The sequence below is a fragment of the Camellia sinensis genome, chromosome 12 (genome assembly GCF_055761805.1).
Source record: "Camellia sinensis isolate YWXY chromosome 12, ASM5576180v1, whole genome shotgun sequence".
Classification (NCBI taxonomy): Eukaryota; Viridiplantae; Streptophyta; class Magnoliopsida; order Ericales; family Theaceae; genus Camellia; species Camellia sinensis.
Window position 1 is genome coordinate 167511427 of NC_138972.1, and position 10243 is coordinate 167521669.

General features: G+C 35.5%; 1 protein-coding gene across 1 annotated transcript; it reads left to right on the forward strand.

Annotated features, from left to right (window-relative positions):
- Nucleotides 1-5981: 5981 nt before the first annotated feature.
- On the forward strand, nucleotides 5982-9556 carry LOC145804032 (myosin-12-like). Its single transcript, XM_082897445.1, has 8 exons — nucleotides 5982-6047; nucleotides 6206-6316; nucleotides 6767-6831; nucleotides 7026-7185; nucleotides 7273-7434; nucleotides 7541-7677; nucleotides 7775-7921; nucleotides 9430-9556. Coding segments are annotated over exons 1-8 (849 nt in total). The 3' UTR covers nucleotides 9431-9556.
- The last annotated feature ends 687 nt before the right edge of the window (nucleotides 9557-10243 follow it).

Genomic DNA, 10243 nt, shown 5'->3' on the forward strand with positions numbered 1-10243 from the left:
CTCTTGCGCGATAACAGATATGTAATTATGGTGTTTACTTGCCATTTTTCACGCATTAGGGTTTAAACTATCGGACACATATTCAGACCCTCTTGCATGATGGCAGATATGTAATTATAGTGTTTACTTGCCATTTCTCATGCATTAGGGTTTAAACACTCGGACACTTATTCGGACCCTCTTGCATGATGGCAGATATGTAATTATGGTGTTTACTTGCACTTTCTCGGGCATTAGGATTCGAATACTTGGACACTTATTCGGACCCTCTTGCATGATGGCAGATATGTAATTATGGTGTTTACTTGCAATTTCTCATGCATTAGGGTTTAAACACTTGAACAATTATTCGGACCCTCTTGTACGATGGCAAATACGTAATTATGTTGTTTACTTGCCATTTCTAGAGCATTAGGATTCGAACACTCGGTCAGTTTTCAGAACCCTCTTGCGTGATAGCAGATATGTAATTATCGTGTTTATTACGGTTTAAACACTCGAACACTTCTTCGGACCCGCTTGCATGATGGCAGATATGTAATGCTGGTGTTTACTTGTCATTTCTCGAGCATTAGGATTCGAACAGTCGGACACTTATTCGGACCCTCTTACATGATGGCAGATATGTAGTTATGGTGATTACTTGCCATTTCTCGTGCATTAGGATTCGAACACTCTGACCCCTATTCGTATCCTCTTGCATGAAGGCAGATATGTAAATACCTTGTTTATTTGCCATTTCTCATGCATTAGGGCTTAAACACTTGGACACTTATTCGGACCCTCTAGCATGATGGCAGTTATGCAATTATGGTGTTTACTTGCCATTTCTCGGGCATTAGGATTCGAACACTCGGACACTTATTCGGACCCTCTTGCATGATGGCAGATAAGTAATTATGGTGTTTAGTTACCATTTCTCGAGCATTTGGATTCGAACACTCAGACATTTTTTAGAACCCTCTTGCATGATGGCAGACATGCAAATATGGTGTTTACTTGCCATTTCTCATGCATTAGGGTTTAAACACTCGAACACTTATTCGGACCCTCTTGCACGATGGCAGATACGTAATTATGGTGTTTACTTGCCATTTCCAGAGCATTAGGATTCGAACACTCGGACATTTTTTAGAACCCTCTTGTATGATGGCAAATATGTAATTATCGTGTTTATTTTCCATTTCTCATGCATTACAGTTTAAACACTCGAACACTTCTTCGGACCCTCTTGCATGATGGCATATATGTAATTCTGGTGTTTACTTGTCATTTCTCGAGCATTAGGATTCTAACACTCGGACACTTATTCGGACCCTCTTGCATGATGGCAGATATGTAATTGTGGTGGTTACTTGCCATTTCTCGTGCATTAGGATTCGAACACTCGGACACCTATTCGGATCCTCTTGCATGATGGCAGACATGCAAATATGGTGTTTATTTGCCATTTCTCATGCATTAGGGCTCAAACACTGGGACACTTATTCGGACCCTCTAGCATGATGGCAGATATGTAATTGTGGTGTTTACTTGTCATTTCTCGAGCATTAGGATTTAAACACTCGGACACTTATTCGGACCCTCTTGCATGATAGTAGATATGTAATTATGGTGTTTACTTGTCATTTCTCGAGGATAAGGATTCGAACACTCGGACACTTATTCAAACCTCTTGCGTGATAGCAGATATGTAATTATGGTGTTTACTTGCCATTTTTCACGCATTAGGGTTTAAACTATGGGACACTTATTCAGACCCTCTTGCATGATGGCAGATATGTAATTATGGTGTTTACTTGCCATTTTTCACGCATTAGGGTTTAAACTATCGGACACTTATTCAGACCCTCTTGCATGATGGCAGATATGTAATTATGGTGTTTACTTGCCATTTCTCATGCATTAGGGTTTAAACACTCGAACACTTATTCGGACCCTCTTGCATGATGGCAGGTATGTAATTATGGTGTTTACTTGCCATTTCTCTAGCATTAGGATTCGAACACTCAGACACTTATTCAGACCCTCTTGCATGATGGCAGATATCACTACAAGAAATTGCACTTTTGGCGACTACTTTTGGCGACGACGTCAATTTCTCATTGGCAAAACTATATTTTTAGCGACGCAGTTATCAATTTTGTTGGTAAAAGTAGACCTTTACCAACGCAATTTGCTACCGTCGCTAAAAAAGTGTAACATTCACTCGGCGCCAAAATTATTGACTGGCGCCAAAATTTAAAAATTTTTAGCTACGAGGCTTATTTTTTAGCAACACAATAAGTGTCGCTATTAGTGTGCTTACTTTTGGCAATGACAAATTGGCGTGGGTTAAAAGTTAAACATTTAGCGACGATAACACTATTCGTCAGTAAAAGTTTTGCTAGTGAAATAATGTGATTTAGTAATTTGTGTTTTTATTATGACTTTCAAAGAGTTTTAAATATTCTAGTTATTGAATTGTAAAATTAAAGTGATCATCGAATTAGATCACAAAATGAACTCACCAAGCCAAACACACTCGTAAGTTGAGATGACTAATTTGAAATAATTTAAACTTTTCCAAAGAATGTTAGATTATCAATTTCAATATGTTTGGTTTTATTCGCAGAAACTTGTTTGGAATTTTTTTTTTTTTGAAAACTAAAAAAAAAAATTGATGAAAAATAAAAAAATACTTATTATTTTTGTATAATTTTATCTTTTAAGAAGTCATAAATAATTCTAAAAATTTTAAAAATATATTTGTAATTTTTATAGTTCTCAAATTAATTTTAATTTTGAAAAAAAAAACAAAAAAATATTTTTATTTATTTATTTTTTTTTGGTGATCTGCCTCTAAAAGAGGAGGCGATGGTACCTCTCAAAATTTCCTCTTTTTTTCTAGCATAGGTAAACCCCTCTTTTGTTCTCTCTCTCTGAAAAAGCACACAAATCAGTTTGGAGAATACAATCAAGACCCTTTCTCGATCTCTCTGCAAATTTGTGGACTTCGGGTGAGACCCAATCAAGAAGCAATCGAGACCTTCATGAGCATCACCGGCGCGTCTGAGTCGGTCGCCTTGCAAAAACTCGAGGTGAATTTTTAATTTTTTCGTTTTTTCCCCATCATTTAGCGATCGAAATTCGCGATTAATGTGATTGTTTGTCCTAGGGTTTTGTATTGGAGTTTCAATATTTTTTTCATGTGTTGCGTTGAGTGTTGGGTTGTTGGAATTAGCTTAAAGTTAGGGTTTTTTTTTTTAATTAAAAAAACTGCTTCGATTGTGGATTTAGTTTGTGAGTGTTGTTCTATTCTCATTATCATCTGTAAAATGATTAATTTTCTAAAACCATCTTTCTAAAATGAATTTTCTAAAATGTTTAATTTTCAATTGTTGGGTTGTTTCTTTATTTCTTCATTCCATCTCTTTCTTAACTTTTGTTTTCTCTATTTTATCAACGATTGACTTTACAGCAAACTCTTCTATCTCAGGTTGGTCGGCAACCACCAACCCGGTAAGTGATTTTACTTTTAAATTTGTTTGGTAACAGAAGCTAACTTCAAGCCTGGCAATCTTATTATTACCAGTTATTTTATCAACGTACACTTATTTTTCATATAGCAGTACACAATTTTTGACGCAATCACTATGCCCATGTTAGTGTCCAGATTATTTGAACTTTGCCTTTTCTGATTTAATACACCTTTATGACAATCACATACACTTTTGGTGATTAGAATTTAGCCCATTATTTTCTTGTTTTGCTCATACAAAATTGCACCATTGCAGGGAAGCAGGTCAAACTGTTGGGGGAAGAGGTATTTATCTATGGAACTTGAAATTCTGATTATATATATCTTTTACCATTATGCTCAATAGTTTAAAATCCAACTGTTTATTCTTTGGCCTCACCTGAGATGCATGCAATAGACTTGCTTCAGTCATGTAATTGGTTTGTTGAATGTCACTTAATTACTATGGAGCTTGTCATTTATGTTGTCACCTTGTCTTGCAACATCTATTTCAAGTTTAAAATTCTTTGCAAGCCTCACGACTGCGCATCCTCAGCACCGTTGGTCCCTGTACGCCGCAAATAAGCACCGCCACCGATGCTAACAGGTTCGCTCTCTTGCTCACTCCCTTTCACTCTCTCGCTCTCTCGCTCCCACTCTCGGTCTCTCTCTCTCTCTCTACCCCTTCTTCTATTTACCCAACTATGAACTCTTGCTTTCTGGTTGTTTATTCTACCCATTCAGTTTAATTTTGTCTTCATTTCTGAAATGGGTTTGTTTGAAGTGGTTTCATTACCAAGATTTCACTTCTTGAGGAATATTAGAACATGAAAATAATTGCAAGCAAAGTAGGTGCAACCATTAGAAACAATACCAAGAAAATGACTGAAACAAAAGGCTCGGAATGGTATTACCCCAATCAAATCTACTGTTGAACATTTTTTAAAAACAAACCAACCAATTAACATCGTATGGTGCACCGTCAAGAAATTTCAGAGACTTCTTGGTAATGTAATTTACAAAATGAGCTCAAACTATGGTGAAACAGGATTTATGAAGCCGACCTAAGCAGTAGGGACAAGGCTTTGTTGAATGGAGATCAATAGTATTGCTGCTAAGGATGCAATGATAATCAAATGTTGGGCTACAGTATTGCTACAGTGCATGTGAGCAAAAATTGCTGCAATTCTGTGAACAGTACTGCAATATGAACAATAAGCACTACTTTTTTCTCCTCAAGGTAGATTGCTCCAGCATCAATCATGCATGACTAAAATTCTCGGCTTAAGCAACAAATTTGATCCATATAAGGAATAGACACTTGCACCACAACGTTAAAGCCTCACCCCACCTCTACATTAGAATATTGTGTTTGTCAAAGCGAACTGAAGTAGAACAGGAATAGGTACAAAACACAACTTTTACTGAGCATATTGCCATATTCTAATAAAGAATTGTAGTCATAATGGCAAAATACTCGAATAATATCAGATTCTGTATGGAAAACTGAATTATACACAACTGCGCCTCACGCAAACATGCAAAAATAGTTTTAAGTAAATGTTAGTATCTACAGTGCCAACAATGAGACAGAAATCTTTGGATACCTTATCATCCCTTCACTTTCGTTCCTTCTCCTTTGCCTTCTCTTTCAGTTCTGTTTTGTATTTCTCAAAGATCTCCCTGAAGAAGCTCTCTTCCACATTAAACCTGCACAAGGGCATGTGATAATGTTAGTTCATGACAAAAAACAGAGCAGATAGAAAATTATTTCATAGAAGTTTGTGGGAGTTCAAAATAATAATAATAATAATACTAATAATAATAATAATAAAAGGGTAGGCTTGCAAATACATTGATCTACAATATTAGACTAATTTTTGGGTGCAATTTCTTGATATATACACAATTGTTACTTTTTAACATGGATACAGGGCGTCAGACACAGAATGTGGCATCTTAGCAAGTCATAACATGTAGTTGCTACCAAGCATGATTGTTTATGGTCGGGTTTTTTTGGTAGATAAATAAGAACACATTACTGTCAATCATTTCCCTCATCCATCTGTACATAACCAACAAAAAAGGACATGGGTCCATTAAAGCATCAGGAATGATCAAAGTACAAGGAGAGGAATAGTATTGCTGCAGCAAATTCCTAATAAATGGAAATAGTGGCACCAAATGTACATTCTTCTGAATGTTTCAAAAGAAAGTACAGGGTGCAGGATTCCATAGATCTAAATAGGTGCCAAACACATGAACACTAAATTCAGGCGAACAGGTGTCTGTACATGTCACTAACGCTGGTTTGAATTCTTGTGGAAATGTAGAGTAACACAAAACCATTAAGGCTATACAACAATTTTAATTTCCTGAAAGAAGAGAAATAATATATACATATATAGAAAGAGATGTGAACAAGTTCTAGATTTTCTTCTAATGACTTAAATTCACATTTCAATATTTGACAAGTTATACCATGTCTCTTGTCTATCTTCAACAAGTTGTTTGCAGTCCTCCCATTTTGAAGATGCAGTTACGTCCTGTATGAAGTAAGCAATCAAATGAAAATTTGAAAGGAAAAAAAAAAGAAAAGAGAAAGCAGAAGTCTTGCATCCATTTGGTAGACTTATCTTTTCTTTTTGTTCTTTTTTTATTTTCTACACAACTGTTGGCTTCTAACTCTGTACCATTTTGTTCTAGCTTTCTGCTTTGCTTTCTAGCAAAGGACTTAACATCCGTGAGGCACACGTGTTCTCAACTACTGATGGTTATTCTTTGGATGTATTTGTGGTGGATGGATGGCCTGTTGAGGTATTTCTTAAATTCTTTTGTAACATCTTTATACTAATACTGCTTTGCTTTTGTGCTATTCTGTTTTCCATAGTCAAACAGTTTGGTTCCACTTCTTCTAAAAATGTTTATGCCATTGCTGTCTCTATCTGTTATGGTACCTGCTTTTCTCACTGTAGTGTATTCTTTCCCCAATCTCTCTCTCAAAAAATGCATAGAGAAAAAGTGATAGAAGAAATCAAAATAATAGAATCCTACACACTGTTACTTCTCCTGTTGTATGATAATTAATGTTATGTGCTTGCTCTGCAAATATTCTGTTACCTTGTTGGTGGTATGTGAATGCAAGAAAAATGCTTATTTTACTGATATTACATCTCATCTAGATGGTTGTGTAGACTAACTGTGCTTATGCCGGGACAGTGAGGCCCTGTAATAAGGAGCATTGTGATTATATTTCTTTTATGACAGGGATCTGTGGTGAGTCCAAATGTTGCTGACATTGCAATGTTGTGGTCAGGATACAAAGGGATTATGTGAAGCTATGGAGAAAGCAATTGCTAGAAATGAGGTAACTAATTTGTTTCCATTCTATAATTAATTGCTCCTCCAAATATATCCTAAGATAATTTGGATGCTTTTTTTCCTTCAAATATATCCTATTTTTCATTCTATCTACTTCTATGGTTTGACTTACAAGAAAATTTACATGACTGAATGGTTGTACCAGTCGTTTTGGTAAATTTGTAGAGATCCAATTCGATAAGCATGGGAAGATCTCTAGAGCTACAGTTCGAACATATCTTCTTGAAAGATCACGTGTTTGCCAAGTCTCTGACCCAGAGAGGAACTACCACTGCTTTTACATGCTCTGTGCAGCCCCACCTGAAGTGAGCTTATGCAATTGAATCTAAATCACCGCTGACATGACGCACAATAACCATATATAGTGAGCTAACAGTAATATTTTATTCCAGGATGCAAAGAAATTCAAACTAGGAGACCCAAAAACATACCACTATCTAAATCAAACCAATTGTTATGAAGTGGCAAATGTGGATGATGCAAGGGAATATCTGGAGACCAAAAATGCCATGGATATTGTAGGAATCAGCCAGGACGAGCAGATGCGTGTGTGTGTATGTGTGTGTATCCACTATGTGCAAAAACAGAGAAAATTATTGAAATGAGCCATTTCATGAATCCAAATTAATATAATGAATTTTATTTTAATTTTTTTTGTAGGATGCTATATTCCGTGTGGTAGCTGCAATACTTCATCTTGGAAACATTGACTTCGTCAAAAGGAATGAAACAAATTCTTCAAAACTGAAAGATGAGAAAGCACACTACCATCTTCAAACAGCTGGAGAGCTACTCATGTCAGAACTCTAATCAACTTGACCTATTAAATACTGTTTGGTACATCTTCAAGACTTCAACTATATACTTATATCATCTTAATATGCTTATATCCAGGTGTGATGAGAAAGCACTTGAAGACTCACTTTGCAAGCGTGTGATAGTAACTCCAGATGGAAATATTACAAAACCACTAGATCCAGCTTCAGCTGTCACAAGTCGTGATGCCCTGGCAAAGACAATATACTCCAGGCTTTTTGATTGGTAAGTAAATCAAACACACCTCTATGAATTTCAAATTTTTTTCCCTCCAGACTGATAGCACTCCAACGTTAGACGTTTATACTCCTGCTAGATCAATTACATTTGGAAGGAAGAAACAAAAATGTCTGGTGTCTCAGATTCCTCGTCTGAGCTGAGTAAACAAATAAGAAAAACTCAAGTACAACAACACTCAGAGAAAATTATTAAGGAGTGACGGTTATTGTTTCAGACACTTTAGCATGTTATTAGTTGTGGTGAAACCACAACACCATGAGAAAACTGTTGGGAAACTCATCTTAGAGACTGCTTATTTTGATGGACCATTTTCCCCATGATGTTATAAAGACCTTCATGCAGAAAGCCTTCTAAGAATTGGACTGTTCATAACTTCTATTGAGGGCACGAAACTGAAATCTCTATTAAAAGTGAAGTTAGTTCATGTCAAGCCTTTTATCACAGGGTACTTAGCCCCTTTGACTCTTAGGCCTTATGATGCACAATTAGTTACCGGCTGTATAGCTTTTCATAAAAATGCAAGTACTTCCCACTTCCTATAATCAGGTTGCAAGATCAACAATAATCAGATAGAGACTAGTAGATTTCCTTAGAACAGTTTGAGTGGAATGTCATGCATCCACCTTATTATCTTAACTTATTGATAAGAAAGCTTGTAACCAGTGGTTTCTAAATTATTTTATACTAAAAAATTTATCCTTAAATTTAATTTGGAAAACTTAAAATCTTTAGCACTAGTAATTCAGCCCTGAAAATATTAGTTTAATTAAACAACAGTCTACAAATTAACTCAGCCAGACCTAGAGTACCTGGCGTCAAACAGTCCCTAACATAACATCAAAAAAAACAAAGACAAATTATGGATTGAACCAGTCAGAGGATTTACTATGAAGAACTAACCAGGTCTTCTTCAAATTGGGTTTAACTATATTAGCAAATTGAAGAAGCTGCTCAGACCCTCATTTTCAAATATTAGGATCTCCGGGTTGTTTATCAACCATTTGAAATTTGACCATGAGAGAGAGAGAGAAGTTGGATTTGAATTCACTTGCTATAAACCGGAAACTATTGCCATTAAGGTCACAAGTTCTAGAGGATATTTCACTTCTTTGAGGAAAAAGGATGAACCAAAGCTCAATTTGAGTGATAAAGGGATGGTTCCCCCATTCAAGACTGCCTCCCTAATATTCAAGAGTTTCTTATAAATTTTTGTTGTGTTTAAGGAAGGAAGGTAGAGTTGTGCACACAACTTAGTGCTCACATGTGAAAATTAAACAAGTAAAGGCATGATGAATCTTTAAAAAAAATTATGTTTTATTTTTTTCTTTTACAAGTTACAAAAGAAGATTATTTTGAGAAAGTAGAAGGCTTATTTTATATATATATATATATATATATATTTTGAAAATTAGTTCTAGAAGGCTTATTGATTCCCAAACATTTGTTTTCTCGACTGATGATGATAATAATGATGGCCTACGATCTCATGACAGATGGCTCCTTGATTTTAGTGGTGATTTCTTTGATGATGAGGTTGGTGGTGATTCCGGGTACACAAAAAGTAGAACTCACAGCATGAATGAACAACGTTGGCATTTAACATCTGAGGTAGGCTTTTAAGTACTCTCTTCTGACTAATACCCCCATCCATTTTGAACTGATTTTGTGTTCTTTTGGCTAATGCATATCTTTTTTTGACGCATTGAGAGTAGCTCCACTCGCTGTATCTTTGTTCCTTGATGAAGCCATCATGCATTTCATACTTAATATTAGACATTATTTCATTAAATGCTTAAGATATCTCATACCTCTCAATACCCCTGCTGTAAAGTGAGAGTGTAACCTTATTTTATTGGTTACATAACTTTTGGGGACATTAGGTCTTAGATGTCTGTATACTGCAGAACAACAACACTTATTTGACAATAGGATTTTTTTTAACAACACTGTTTAGAATGTGAAACTATTCTATTTATCCAATAAATAAATGGGATAACTATTCTATTATATAAAGTGCACCAGAGTTGTGTTGGAAGCTGTCACTTTTTTTTTTTTTTTTTAACTTTTCCAAGAATGTCTTTATACCTAGTAACTGTCAGTCTTTCCCACTCAGTAGCCATCACATCTAATAACAGTAAGAATAATTGTTTCTTTTGTCAAACCGTCCAAAATTGCTATTAGTTTTCCTCAACCATCATACTATCCAAAAATTTAAATATAAAATTGCAAATGCGTTTGCACGCACCGCTTGTACATATATATGTGGGAAGGATTCTCATGGGTTGCTTTTTATGGAAATTTTCTCTG

Excerpts from the sequence above, each read along its gene's own strand:
- LOC145804032 (XM_082897445.1), top strand. The coding sequence starts at position 5,982 with ATGTCTCTTGTCTATCTTCAACAAGTTGTTTGCAGTCCTCCCATTTTG. Across the intron at positions 6,317-6,766 it reads TGGATGGATGGCCTGTTGAG|GGATCTGTGGTGAGTCCAAA; the intron begins GTATTTCTTAAA and ends CTTTTATGACAG. Across the intron at positions 7,186-7,272 it reads TCTGTGCAGCCCCACCTGAA|GATGCAAAGAAATTCAAACT; the intron begins GTGAGCTTATGC and ends ATTTTATTCCAG.